This window comes from Trichinella spiralis (genome assembly GCF_000181795.1).
Source record: "Trichinella spiralis strain ISS 195 chromosome Unknown Scfld6, whole genome shotgun sequence".
NCBI classification, from domain to species: Eukaryota; Metazoa; Nematoda; class Enoplea; order Trichinellida; family Trichinellidae; genus Trichinella; species Trichinella spiralis.
The window spans coordinates 3708838-3723245 of record NW_003526945.1 but is presented as its reverse complement, the minus strand read 5'-3'; the positions used below and the strand labels follow the sequence as shown (position 1 = coordinate 3723245).

At 33.0% G+C, this 14408-nt stretch overlaps 4 protein-coding genes across 4 annotated transcripts; 2 read left to right on the top strand and 2 right to left on the bottom strand.

Annotated features, from left to right (window-relative positions):
* Positions 1 to 2105: 2105 nt before the first annotated feature.
* Tsp_08638 (putative hydrogenase expression/formation protein HypC) lies at positions 2106 to 3037 on the bottom strand. The gene is made up of 4 exons (XM_003373864.1): positions 2910 to 3037; positions 2584 to 2872; positions 2462 to 2534; positions 2106 to 2191 (listed from the first exon to the last, which is right to left on the bottom strand). The coding sequence occupies exons 1-4, from the start codon at positions 3035 to 3037 to the stop codon at positions 2106 to 2108; spliced, it is 576 nt and encodes a 191-aa protein (XP_003373912.1).
* Positions 3038 to 4679: 1642 nt separating this feature from the next.
* Positions 4680 to 5948, top strand: Tsp_08637 (CAAX amino protease family protein). The gene is made up of 8 exons (XM_003373863.1): positions 4680 to 4728; positions 4781 to 4907; positions 4971 to 5061; positions 5123 to 5203; positions 5260 to 5308; positions 5376 to 5440; positions 5500 to 5670; positions 5886 to 5948. Exons 1-8 carry the CDS (start codon positions 4680 to 4682, stop codon positions 5946 to 5948), a joined length of 696 nt encoding a protein of 231 aa, XP_003373911.1.
* A 264-nt stretch (positions 5949 to 6212) lies between these two features.
* On the bottom strand, positions 6213 to 9447 carry Tsp_08636 (phosphatidylethanolamine-binding protein). The gene is made up of 10 exons (XM_003373862.1): positions 9442 to 9447; positions 8144 to 8224; positions 7838 to 7943; positions 7560 to 7673; positions 7279 to 7490; positions 7099 to 7217; positions 6866 to 7030; positions 6656 to 6792; positions 6504 to 6594; positions 6213 to 6438 (listed from the first exon to the last, which is right to left on the bottom strand). The coding sequence occupies exons 1-10, from the start codon at positions 9445 to 9447 to the stop codon at positions 6213 to 6215; spliced, it is 1257 nt and encodes a 418-aa protein (XP_003373910.1).
* Positions 9448 to 10583: 1136 nt separating this feature from the next.
* Tsp_08635 (putative FAD dependent oxidoreductase) lies at positions 10584 to 14032 on the top strand. Its single transcript, XM_003373861.1, has 12 exons — positions 10584 to 10701; positions 11188 to 11312; positions 11374 to 11494; positions 11598 to 11786; positions 11821 to 11945; positions 12000 to 12142; positions 12174 to 12412; positions 12471 to 12610; positions 12674 to 12822; positions 12888 to 13245; positions 13394 to 13768; positions 13841 to 14032. Exons 1-12 carry the CDS (start codon positions 10584 to 10586, stop codon positions 14030 to 14032), a joined length of 2274 nt encoding a protein of 757 aa, XP_003373909.1.
* The last annotated feature ends 376 nt before the right edge of the window (positions 14033 to 14408 follow it).

The window sequence follows — 14408 nt, the reverse complement described above, 5'->3', positions numbered from 1 at the left end:
TAAGAATATAAATGAAACAAATGGGAATATCGAATGGTGTCATTAATTTTTACATCAAAACTATGAAGTTTTTTCACCCATTGAAAGGAAGTTATTTTATATAGATTTGTTCCCTGATTTTCATTTAAACTACANGAAGCTTTCAAATTAAAATCTTTTTTTCATTGAATATTTTTGATTTATTACAATTCAGAGGATATGAATTATCCATTAATTAATACTATTAGAAAGCTATTTTCGTGCAATATGCAAGTCATTTTTCTTTCTATAAATTTCAAAATGCTCCAAAGCCGGAAAATTTATCAAAATTTCTCAAAAAATCGACAGAATTGCGTGTTATTAAAAATTTACATACCTTTAAATGGCGCACAATTTATTGTAATAATCATAAAATTATTTTACTATAAGCCGTAGTTTCTGAGAAGCATGGAATAAGTTTCACCGCACAAACTGCAGGATACCTTTGAAGATTCGAATAAATACCGTGGATGAGCCCAATAGTTTGAAATGAATTGTGAATTTATTTAATTACGTATGATTTGTAATGATTGTTTACCCTGGGGAACAGCATATTGTACTAATTATGCAAATCACCATTGCATCGTTGTTACTTAGGGATAATAAATTCAAATAGGCATGCGTCTGGTATTAATCAGAAGTTGAGTACATGAAATAGATGGTAATCTGGCCCGCCTTCCATGAAATGTTTGCTTTTTAGCAAAGTAAACACAACGCTTACGCTTTTATTCGCAGAAATTAATGATTATTTAAGAGCAACAATTTCGATAATTCAATTCTATTAATCGTAAAAAAAAGAAATAATTAGTGTAAATGTAACAGATTCGATGTCAAAAATGTTTCATGTGCACAGATTGGCAGTCTCTGCTTCGGTTGAAAGAGGGTTTCTGATGGGCAAATTCTCTATGTATTAAGATAGGCAACAAACAACTTTAGAGGCCATTTATTCCACAACTGCTGTGTAGTTTCTTTTGAAATGCTAGAAAACAATATATTTTGTCAACAGAAAACCATAACGATCAAAAAAACTCCAAATTTTGAAAACATATTTTTCGCCGATTTTCGTAAAAACAACCAAGTCTATAGCGCATGAAATTTTGCAATTTTCGAGAAAAATTTTTTTCTCCAAAAATTAAGGCAACTAATTTATATCGGTAGAGAATGATTTGCTAACTGTTATAAAATTATACCGACAGCTTCTGATTCGGTATTTGTTGAGATATGCAAAAAAGGTAAACTTAAAATAAAATTATAACAAAGTCGAAATAAAAAGGAATTAAGAATATTAGTTAAATAAATGGAAATATCGAATGGTTCCCTTAATTTTTACATCAAAACTATGAATTTTTTCACCCATTAAAAGGAACTTATTTTAATAAGAATTGTTCCTGATTTTCATTTAAACTACAGAAGCTTTCAAAAATAAAATCTTTTTTCACTGAATATTTTTGATTTATTACAATTCAGAAATATTAATTATCCAAAATTAATACATTAGAAAGCTATTTTCGTGCAATATGCAAGTCATTTTCTTCTATAAATTTCAAATGCTCAAACCGGAAAATTTATCAAATTTCTCAAAAAATCACAGATTGCGTGTTATTAAAAATTTACATACCTTTAATTGGCGCACAATTTATTGTAATAATCATAAAATTATTTTGCTATAAGCCGTAGTTTCTGAGAAGCATGGAATAAGTTTCACCGTACAAACTGCTGGATACCTTTGAAGATTCGAATAAATACCGTCCATGAGCCCAATAGTTTGAAATGAATTGTGAATTTATTTAATTACGTATGATTTGTAATGATTGTTCACCCTGGGGAACAGCGTATTGTACTAATTATGCATATCACCATTGCATCGTTGTTACTTAGGGAAAGTAAATTCAAATAGGCATACTTCTGCTATGAATCAGAAGCTGAATACATAAAAAAGATGGTAATGGAGCCCGCCTTCCATGAAATGTTTGTTTTTATCAAAGTAATCACGTACAACTATTACGTTTTTTTTCGCAGAAATTAATGATTATTGAACAGCAATATTGCTTGTTGAATTGAAAATTGAAAATGAAATGGCAAAAAAATCATTCACAATATTTAATATTTTCTGTCTTGAGGTGTATTTGCAATGCGCTTGAACATTCTACTTCAAAATTTCCCATCAAATGATCTATAATTAATAAACTAAAAATATTATGCAACGTGCCACAATTATACAGAACATGGATCAATGGGAAAAATATGCGTCTCAATATTATGAAACAGCGTTCCTTCCATAAAAGAAGGTATAGTGTATATGTTACTAGCTAATTCCATTGTCCATTTTCCACGATACTTTTAAACAGATACAAAATAAATGAAAAATGCCAATTTGAAAAGTAATTATTTTCTCTTTGTTGAGATGCAAATTTTGTATCTGTTCGAAATTATGATGAATAACTTTCAAACAATCTGTTATGATTATGAACGTCCTCCACTGCTAGGAAAATAGCAAATTCTTCAATCACGGCACACTATTATTCTACAGATATTAGTAATATGGCGAAGTATCAAAATAATGACCAGCCCAATCAGCACATCAATTATGACAGGATGCTTTTGCAGCTGGTCAGCCAGCTTAAGCGCTGTCAAATGCTGCCACCCTTCCGGATCGGCCGCAGTCTGCTGGACTCTCAAACAGATCTTCGGTGTTGCAAGCACGTGTAGGCGACGTAAGGTAGAATCGTTGTCGATTCCAAGCAAAAAGCCAACTCTTCTCATCCGCCATTTTCCCCTCTTTTGGTCTCTGATGGTCACGAGGGTAACCGTCTCGCACTGTCCTGTAAGTCCAAGGGCGTCTACTATACCCTTTCTGATGAAAGTGCTTTGCTACCCCAAATCAAACAAACAATTCACAACCACGTGATGGCCATCTTCCCTGTACATCAGCGAACATGCAATTTGGAAGCGCACCCTCCTGGCAGGCATTCGGAGGTTCTACTCTGCGCTTCAGTGTTGCTTCTGCGTAACAGTTCATGATAGGCGGCTCCAAATCCTGTCGTACAGGGCCTCTCTGTCCTATATGACAAGCCGCGGCTCAGTGGGCAGTTAGCAAACAGTTGAACCAAATTCTCATATGAAAAAGATCAAATTTTCACAACATCACAAAAGTATTTATATATATATATACATAAATAGTGCAGTAACTGAGAAGATCAACTCACCGACGGCAATATCAGCATGAAAAAGAATAAAAAATTCATTGCAAAACTACATGGAAAAATAAATAAACATAAAACAACATACATTTCATCAATGTCAGCTTTAAATGCGTTTTAATAGAATAGAAATGAAATTCAAGATGTAATAGCAAAAATTCTGAGCTCAAATAAAAGGACAGATTAGATGAATTATAAATACAATGATATTTATGTTATAACCAGAAACTAAGAAATATCAATAACCGCAAGTAAAATAAATTCATATGAAAATAAATTTCGGTAATGCATTTAAAAAAGTTTTCGTAACTAATGTATTCGTTAAATTATTAATATTGATCCCTCCCCCCAAAAATGGTAAGGATGTTACACAGTAATTTAACAAAACATAAGAATAGTTGAGACTTGTGCAGAGAGGCAATATTATAGACACTGTTTAGTGCACTTTCTGAATATTTGCATGCATAGAAGTAACCACTGAAATCTGCATAAAGTATGCGGTCATCAGTATCTGCTTAAAAGCATTTTAAATATGAATAGTCCAAAATAAATGAACGCAAATGCATTTCTTTCTTTAAATTTCAGTCTATGAATTTGAAATAGAAATAATCATTAAAAATACCCTGCTTATGTGTATTTTTTGCCAGGGACTACTTGATCAAATCTAAGAATTTTATGCAATTTTTTTGCGCCTTTAGATATCATTCTTTATATGTCGTTTTCTTATATATATTTAATATTGGGAATGTTATTAGAAGTTATCACTCTTCTAATGTTTCCGCTTGTACAATTCAGGTAATGACAAGTGAAATATACTACAAGCAGTCTAATTATGCTCAAGTAAAAGTGAAATAAAATTACTTTAAAAAATTAAATTTATTTTAATTTAAATTCACATATAATGCTTGACTTACCCAATCAAAATTTGATAAATATTTCTTTTAATATTCTTGATGTTACCTCTTCCCCCCTGGTTTTAACCTTATTTTATTTTCAACCTATTGCACAATAACATCATTTGCCCTGAATTAACCCTGCAAACGCACTATCATATGATAATAAGTAGTTTATGGAAACGTAAAGTTAAGAAGAGTGTTGCTGAGAAACAATTATACGCATTAGGGAACTGTGGTGAGTAAATCGCATGCAAATTGAAGGTGTAAAATGAATCTCTTTTTACACTTGTTTCAGATAAACATTATTTAAAAATATTTTACTCAGCAAAAGCAAGTGTTTTTATAAGATCACAGTGCATTTCCTTATCACATCACAATTTTAAATTTCAATTATATTAATATCGATGATGTACTACTTCTAAAATGTATTAAGAGTAATACATCCTTCTTCTTATTTAAGAATTCTTCTATTCCTTCTTTCGTTATCAAATTCTTCGCTACTATTTATTTATTTACATTTATTGGTTTACATATATTAAGTATTATAATACATGTTTAAATTACCATGATTGCAGTGCCTCTGCACCAAGGAGTAAATATATGCCTTAAATTAAGTAAGAACATTAATTTCTAATTTTAATCATGTGGTACAGAATGTTATTTTAGGTTCTTGTTATTACGAGAAACAACAAATCATGTCGCTTATGTACTGGAAAGCTGTTTTGTACTTACATATAACTCCATTGATATTTGTTTCATTTACTCGATCGTCAGATAAAAATAACCCAGACAAGTAGGCTGGCGATTAGAGTACCTATAACTGAAAAAAAAAATTATCATAACATTTTCCATTCAGAGAATATTCATCCATAATGATAGAACGATACTCAGGTGCGGCGCTGGCTTGTATTTTCGCTACAGTAATAGTCCAGCATTGGAGACCAGAGGTTAGCAACTGATTTTTCAACTTTTAATTCATGCAATTCTATTTCATTGTTTATTTTTTAGAATGTAAATCCACTTCAGTTTCTTGGCCTGCGTATCAACGGCATTTTTGCTGCAACTATTTTTCCTCTTCTCCTTACAATGGTTATTCGTAAATTTTATTGTAAAGCCACTTCTTTTGAAGTCATTCCTTTTTTCAGATTTTAGCCTTAGGACCGATCGTTCTACTGCTGTTTAATCATCTTCAAAGTATGTAAAACTGTTACTTTGAAGAGTCTTTTCATACGGTTAATTCTGTTAATTTTTTCTTCTTCAGAAAAGTCGAAACAGAACCATAATGTAATGAAAAATTCTGTAAAATTCTATCGCTACGTCTTACTTGTAAGTTTCAAAAAGTAATAAAAACAGAAAAATCATCAACACCTCCATGCAATATTTAGGCACCTGCTTGCGAAGAAATTGTATTTCGATGCTGTATGGTGGGCATGATGATGTCATTTATTCGACCATTACAAGCCATGCTATTTATACCGGTGTACTTTTCCATTGCGCACATGCACCATGCTTTCGACCAACTTGATTTCTACAATGACTGGCGCAAAGCGCTCATCGTAAATTGTACATTATTTCAATTTTAATCCCAATAATGCATATATAATAATAATTTCTTTAACAATCAGCTGAACGATTAGTCCTGACATACATCTTCGGTGTTTACACCACATTCATCTATCTGAGAACTTGTAAGCACAAATTTGAACATTTTTTTAATGTTCTGTTATTATGTAAAGATGTTTTTAATTTTTCTTTCTCTCATATCTGACAGATCACTTCGCTGCCGTATACCTTTGTCATGTGTTCTGCAACTTCATCGGCTTACCAGATTTGAGAATGTACTTCATGTTGCAAAAACGATGGATGCGCGTAACTGTTATTGTTTGCACACTCATTGGCATCTGTATTTGGGCAAAATTTTTGCTTCCACTGACAGAACCGTCCCTATATGCCAATACATTTTCTGAATTTTGAAACTGCAACTTTAATTATTTCTCTCCATACATAACATCACTTTTAAAAATTCCCAATAAGTGGCACTGACCAAGGACCATTTTATTCAAAGCTATAAATAATTACCTAATTCACCTGTTGGTCACTAATCGATTGGGTTCTTATATATGCTGCTGTATTTTCCGAGACCTAAATTTTCCTTGTATCGCTCCAGCATAAGCCAAGACGGAACTGTCAATTTCTCCTCTTTGTAGAATATGTTCGGATATTTCGGCATTTCAGGATCACATTGAAATGCTGACGAGCGCAATAAGCGTTTCATCAGCAGCTGTTTTTCAATACTTTCAACATCTCGGTATTTATCCAAATATCTAATCAATAATTAATATTTGTTCAATTAATTAATTGTACTTAAAGTAAATTTTAAAAAATATACTCATTAAATGGTTGCGGTTCTTCTGGAATATATTCTTGCGGAGGAATATATGGTGCAGGCCACTGGTACTTATACACCGGCTCTTTCATATCTGTTGAAAAAAATAAAATGTTAAATTATCTCGTGCTAACGTTGAAAAATCAAATTCCAACTTAGAATGTCATGAAAACATGCAGTACAAGAAGAATCCCATTCACATTGGCAAAATGCTAAACCAGCCGGTGTAATAACGTCTTCTAAACGTTTGTAAAATCTAGAAACACTGAAAGACCTTCCGGCAAGCGTGTCCCTAGAAAATAGATCCTCAATTAGCGAGATTAATTCAAAAAAAATACATAACCATTCATAAAAACGCTGCTTACGCCTTGATTGTCTCTTTGAATTCAGACAAGTGTTCCAAGAAGGGATGAGTCTGCTTAAACAACAGAAAAGCAACTCTGTGAAGGCCAGTACCACGAAAAGGCAACGGCTGCAGATAAGGAGAAATTACTTCGCCGGTTTCCAGTTGACCAGCTTCGATGTTGCAACTAAAACAAAAATAATAAAATTTGCAGAGCAAGAATCAGAAATCAAAAAGTTAATCCTTTTCACTGACACAAACCAATGCAGCACTTCCGTGTCGTTTTCGTACGCATTACCGTCCAAATTGACGGCCATCAAAGTCCAATAAGTGTTCGGCTCAGCTTTGAAACTTACCAACGGAGCAGACTTCACCTGAAAAACAAAAATATGGATGATGAAAATTAAAATCTACATAAATTCATGTAAAACTAACTTCTTTGGGCTTTAAAATATTGCCATAATAAACACGATATGCTGTTTCATTGTCGATGGGAAATAATATTTTCAAAGGAACAATTGGATAAAAGTACACCATACTGTGAAACAGATCTCTGAAAATGCCATAATGTTCGGCCATCTGTTTAACAAGCATTGGTTCGCTCCCTTGGCTGTTCTCTTCTTCAATTGTTTCCAAATCGAGTTTCACTTTAAGTAAAATTATCCTCAAAAAAGTTGATATCACAAAATGAATAACAATGGTACATTTCCGCAAACGGGCTTCTTGTTCCAGTTCCGCTTTTTCAGCCGCATTCAATGTGGAAGCTGATGGAATCGAATATTCATAATGAAAGCCAATATTAATTTTCTGATGGTCAACAGTTTGCAATTCTGACATTGAAATTATAAAAAATAAAAACGAAATTATTGTCATTATTATGCTTCCTTCATCGCACAGCCATTTATAATTGCTACGCATATGTAAATAGGCTCAACAAAGTAAAATTCACTACAGTAAAAATTGTTTAATCAAAAATTAAAAAATCGCGGATCACCTTTCATGCGCTCTTCGAGAGTTTTGAGATGCTTCTCCGGTTGAATCACATACAGCTGCGGATAGACAATCGGCTTTTCAATGCGTGCTTTGTACCATCGATCAATCTCATAAAACCTAATTTAAGAAATTTGCAAAATATCATATTTTCCCAAATATATAAAAATTACATAAACAAAAAAACTGCTTGCTTTTAAATTGCTTATAAAAGCAAAACAAATTATTAACAAATAAAAAATCAAATATGCCTGTTTCGAAAAAAGGCTGTAAGATTAAGAAGCTTGCGAGTTCTCCAGGGCCTTCCAACACGTGGTGTTCGGAGCGCACGACGAGCGGATTTTATATATATATCTGCATATTTCAAACTTCGGCCAGACATTGAAACTGCCTTAGAGCAAATAAATAAAAATAAATAATTACACATATACGGAACATATATATCAATGCATGCATGAAATGAAAATTAACTGAAAAGTAATATATGCCAACAATAATTAAATGTAATACAATGTATTAAATATATAAACGTCTTTATTAAATTAATTATACGACAAAGAATGATGAAAAAATTATATATTTGACTAGTGAAAAATTCCCCTATCGCGTGTATACTTTAATATAGTTTCGGAAAAGACGTGATGTCAATCAGAGATGATATAATATGCCGATAATATAATTATAATTAATAATTAACTATAATATAATTAACAATATTGGGATCATATAATTAACAACAATATAATATTACTATCAAAGAATTTTTACTTCAAAGTTAAGAAATGGCATACTGTAGGAAATTCTCAAAGGTTCAAATCTTATTTAAATATTTACAATGCTGTTTTTTATAAATATGAAATATATTGAGAAAGACATGCGTGACTATTTGTTTAAAAACAATTCAAAATTTAGAATAATTAATTAGCTACTAAACAAATGACTGGAAATTTATTTAATTTTTTGCAGGTTATTTCTTATGACTAAATAGTTCCAGCATCTACTTTTATTCTTTTTAAATATAGAATTTAGCAATGAAAACTTAAAATCAGAAACATTTATGCACTGAGCAGCTAAGAAATGTGTAAATATCTTTTATCCAAACAATAACAATGAAATAAAAGTAAAAAATGACACCACTGAAAAATCCCATAGTTATAAATTAAAAAAACATAGAAATGAACTTCCATATTAAAAAAGAGAAAAATTTGTGATGCAAAGCTTTAACATTATTTTTATAAAAAATTGCTGCTTTTGCATAACACAAACATTTAGATATACATGGTGAGAGATGTTATTGTTTTAATTTAATGCTTTTGCATTGAATTTTTTAAACTATGGTATATTTCAGATAATAAAAATATCACTAATTATTAAACTGCATGAACATTTGGAAAATATAAATAAATTTACCAAATTGTTTTTTAAGAATAATTTAATAGATGTATTCATTTTTTAATTACTCTTGAATATAAGTACATGTACCGTAAACTTTGTACAGTGTTTTTTTGCAAGTTATGCGTTTTAAATATTTTGCAAAGTTCTGTATGCTTTCAGCATCTTGACCGTTCGACTTGTTAAAGTTCTTTAACAAAATTGTTCGCAAAATACCTGCATTACATTTTTAATTAGTTCTTAAAGTTGTAAAAATATCTTTTAGCGTTTTCAGAATTATTTTAAAATAATGCTATCTTTGCATTATTTGCGTGCTGCAAATTCAAAGTTTATGTTAATGGTGAAGAACGCATATAGTCCGAGACTATGCTTCCGTCAATTTACATCTGGCTTGTCAGTAAATGAGTTAAATCTATCTATGTCCGATCTTCCATTTCGATCGTATGAATATGAAGATTTGATTGAATTTCCCGAAAAAGTAGATGTGTTGATTTGTGGTGGAGGTTTGTCCGGCTTGTGCTTGGCCTATCATTTGTCTGCGATTGGAAAGCATAAAATTTTATTATTGGAAAGGAACAGGTTAGTATATTTGATTTTTTCGAATATTTACGATTCCGTTCTAACTGAAAAATAACTGATAAATCTTATTCAAATGACTTTTAATGGAATTTTTAAAACAGCATCAGCAGAAGTGCTTGATTTCATTTGCTGCTTTGAAAATGCATTGGAAGCATTGCACAGGTTTTGCATAGGGTAATAAACAAAACAGAAATTATAAGAAGCAGATGATTTAACATATTGCAAAATTCCACTATAACTGTTAAAAGTTTCACGTTTAATTTCACAAAATATAGTGGTATTTTCCATAACAAATCATTCAAGGTACATATTCAAATAATAATCACTTTTTATTTTAATTCATTATATTAAATTTAACACATGAAATTTTATAATTTTTTCTCTATCATACTTCTTTCCTTTCATTGACTGATTTTGACTGCCTTTGCACATTAATACAATAACAGAATAATCAAGTTCAAATAAATACTTCTATTCATATTCTCTTCATTATAATTTTTTGGTTATCTTATGTGTTCCTTAATTAAAATAATGTTTAAATTTGAAGAATTATATAAAATAAGTATTTAAAATGCTTAAATGATTGTAAAATGAGCTTTGGTATTTCAGTTTTTGATTTTCAGGATAAAAATTATTCATTACATTAAAGCATGCAACATTTTTTTGAAACGTTTTATAATTTCGATGCAGGTTATTGTGAACAGTATTTATTAACATTAAAAGTAATTGTAATAATTAATTGTACCAAAATGTGAAATAGATTATCGAAATGTGCAACAATGCTTAGCAGCGGACTTTTGCTAGCTAATCAAACTTGGCGATCTCACGGAATGTTGGACTTGGTTCATTTTGCCGATGACTTTTACAATTATTTATCCAAACAGCAGGATATTGCAGGTGAAAGTGATTTTCAGTTTGCAAGTTGCTCAATTAAATTACTGTTTATTTGTTTGTTTATTTTCAATAGGCTATAGTGAATGGTCAAGAATGCTAGTAGCAAGCACAGAAGCAACAACGTTGCAGCTCAAACGTATTCTTTCTATAGCTAAGTTAATGGGTTATGTCAGTTTATTTTAATGTTATGATTGCAAGTGAATCTTTTAGAGCATCCAATTTCAATGGACGTTTTCTTTCTCCGGAAGAATTGAAAAAGTTGGACAAAGAATGTCAAATAGGCGAAACTAAAGCAATAAATATTGAAAGTGAAGTTATTTGTTTTGTTTTAATTTGAATTTTTAAGGCTGCTTTGCTGCTTGATGATGTACGAGTTAATCAATATGCATCGGCTCATGTTTTAGCTTCGATGATAAATCGAACAGGTATGCGGTATATGTATATGTGTGTGTGTGTGTGTGTATTTGTATTCATATGTATTATTTTTAGGTGTGGATATTGTAGAAAATTGTGCAGTGCGTTTTGTGAAGATGGACAATCAATGTCGAGTTGTTGGGGCGGAAACGGATTATGGTTTCGTCGAATGTGATGCATTCGTCGATGCTGCTGGTGCGGTCAGTGACTATAGTTGGTCAGTGTTTTTGGTGAAGCTAAAGTTTGTGCACTTTATTTTAGTTTTCGGGCGGTTTCTTCGGCCATGATGTTGACCCAGCTATCAAGCAGTTTCCATTGCATCCACTATTTTACAATTCTGTCGTTCTGGAAGCAGAAGGCATATACACTTTTCCATCTACGGGTAAGTAATTTTTACCTTTGATCGACAATACAGTTTTTTGAATAGAATGTGAAAAATTAAAAAGCAAAAAAAATTTAATTGAATGATGTGTAAATCGTTTCAGTTGTGCATGATGTTGATTTGAATGTTTACGTTTCGCACAGTGGTAGATATTTGATTTGTGGTGGCTTTGATAAGCATGCCTTCAAGTTGGACAATGAAGATAGTCTGCTGCTGTACGGCGCTGAAGGTTCCCAGTTACCAGAACAGTGGGACTTTTTCGGTTTGAGACTTTGCTTTTTCTTCACAGCAGGTTTTATTTTGATAATTTTTTTTCGTTATTACAGTACACGTACTGGAAAAGTTAGCAAAACGCTTTCCAGCTCTCCTGAATTTGCCAGTAGCTAGACAGTTTGTTATTGGTGAAGCTTTTACACCAGATGGTTTGCCCGTGGTTGGCGCGCTACCAAGCGTAAGTATTTTCAGAACACATTGGATTTTTTTTGTTTTTGTCATTTTGCTTTAGGTACCAAATTATTACTGCTTGACGGGTATGAATGGTCTGGTGACAACAATGGCACCTGGTCTATCTAAAGTTTTGGCCCAACGTATTTGTGGTATTGAGCCGGAATTGGACGTTGACAAATTTGATGTCGGTCGATTTATACTGTTGCACTGTAACAAGCATTACATTTTTCAGAGGGCGACAGAGGTTGCTGGTATGCAACGGAATGATTATAGGATATTTCAATAATGTCTTTTTATTCCATTCACGTACCTCTCATGCAGGGTCCGTGTTCAGCAATTTCAACCCGCTTTATGAATGGTCTTCAGTACGTCGATTGCGATTGTCGCCTCTGCATGAAGAACTGAAAGAAGCCGGTGGGGTTTTTGGCGAGGTGATGGGCTTTGAACAAGTGTTATACTTTTCAAAAGGAGGTGAGATGAGACGCCGGTACGTTTTCCACGTACTGTAGTGCATTTTGTATTGATGCAGATGTGCCGTGGATGAAGTGTGGTGAAAGTTTTCCTCTCGGTAAGCCTGAATGGTTTGATCACGTGGCCGTCGAATATCGTGCTTGTCGTGAAAAAGTGGCTATAATGGAAATGTCATATTTATCTAAATTTGAAGTTAAAGTACGTTTACCTTTGTTTGATTGGGTGGAGATAGTTCGTATGAAGTGTTGAATTCTTTTTCAGGGCCAAGATTATGGTGTCATATATTTCTTGCAGAAGATGTGCTCGGCAAATGTTGACCAGCCGATTGGTTCGGCAATCTTTACTGGCATACAGAATTACAAGGGCGGCTATGTTGCCGACTGTACACTGAACCGCTTTGGTCAATATGAGTAATTGGATCAGTTGATTTGGCAGTTGTAACAGTTCTACTCTATGTGATCAGTGTATATTGTAGATTTTTCATGACCGCCGCACCGGATCAACAGACAAGGCTTAGAATATGGATGCAGCGTCATCTGACTGCTGAAGACCAAACAAGTATACACGATGTGACTTCGAAATACACGACGCTTTGCATTCTGGGACCAGCATCAAGAATGCTTATGCAAGAGTTGACCGATGAACCATTGTCAAGCTTCGCCAGTTTCAGTTGCAGAGTTAGACGATCGGTTATTTATTCCAATGCACAGATCACATTGATGGATCTGTTTTTATTGTTTCAGAAGATCAACATTGGATGTGTAAGCGGGATTAGAGCAGTGTCAGTGACCCATTGCGGTGAATTGGGATGGACACTTCACTGTCCGAATGAAGTGAGTTTTCTCTTTTCAACCCGAATTGCACAATTTTTGAAATTTATTTCAAATTGCACATTTCAGAAGGGCAATATTTTCGTATTTGCTTGTAACTGTTGTTGTTGTTGTTGTTGTTGATTGGATTTGATCAAATGAATCTTTTCAGTTTGCACAATACATATTTGAACAACTGAGAACCTGTGGCCAGAGTTACGATGTGCAGTTGGCAGGTAATTATGCGTTCAATTCTTTGCGAATTGAAAAATTCTATGTACGCTGGGGTGTGGACATCGACTGGATGACGACACCGAACGAGTGTGGCCGCAGTTTCCGGGTCGATTTCAACAAAGACTTCATCGGCAAGGACGCTTTGTTGGAAGAAATGCAAATGTGCCCTAGGCGCTTGTTTGTTCAACTGTTGTTTCTTGGGCACGACATGCGACGTGATCCTTGGCCATTTGGCAACGAACCGATTTATCGCAACGGTGACTTTTGCGGCTTTACAACAAGTACCGCATATGCGTTTACAATTGGTTGTCAAGTAAGTATATATTTGCTTGTTGTGCGGTGCGTGCAAAGCAGTGGAAAATGCTTCTCTTCGTCGTTCGTTCAGGTATCGTTGGGTTATATCAATATCAATGGCATGAGAACGGCTGACGAAGCTGCAGATTACGTACTGGACAAGTATGCAGTTTATGAAATTGAAATTGCCGGAAAGCGATATCAAGTTCAGCTGAATCTCCATTCACCAGATTTGCCAATGGTTTCCTCAGAACATCCGTTCCATTATCGTCCTACCCAATAAAAAAAGGATACCATTTGGTCAAAGAATCCTCCTATTCACAGAATCCTATGACCACCATTTTGAGCTATATGTAAAAAACAAAGTCTACCTTGCTGTGTAATTTTAACAAACTCTGAAAATTTTACTTCTTCAAGAAAATGATCCTTGTTTTTGTTTTTTTAGAATACCTTACTTGCGTTACCTCTGTCACTGATTGATTGCGCAAAACTTCTTGAAATATTGAGCTCTTTTTTGCTTGGATTGTTTCTAATTTTATTCGATGCAATTTTTCTGCAAAATAGTTGTTCAAGTAAATCACTAAAATTATGAAAAAAAACAAATGTTAACTTTATTCGAAAAGCCCACAATATATATATATATATTCATTTATTTATTT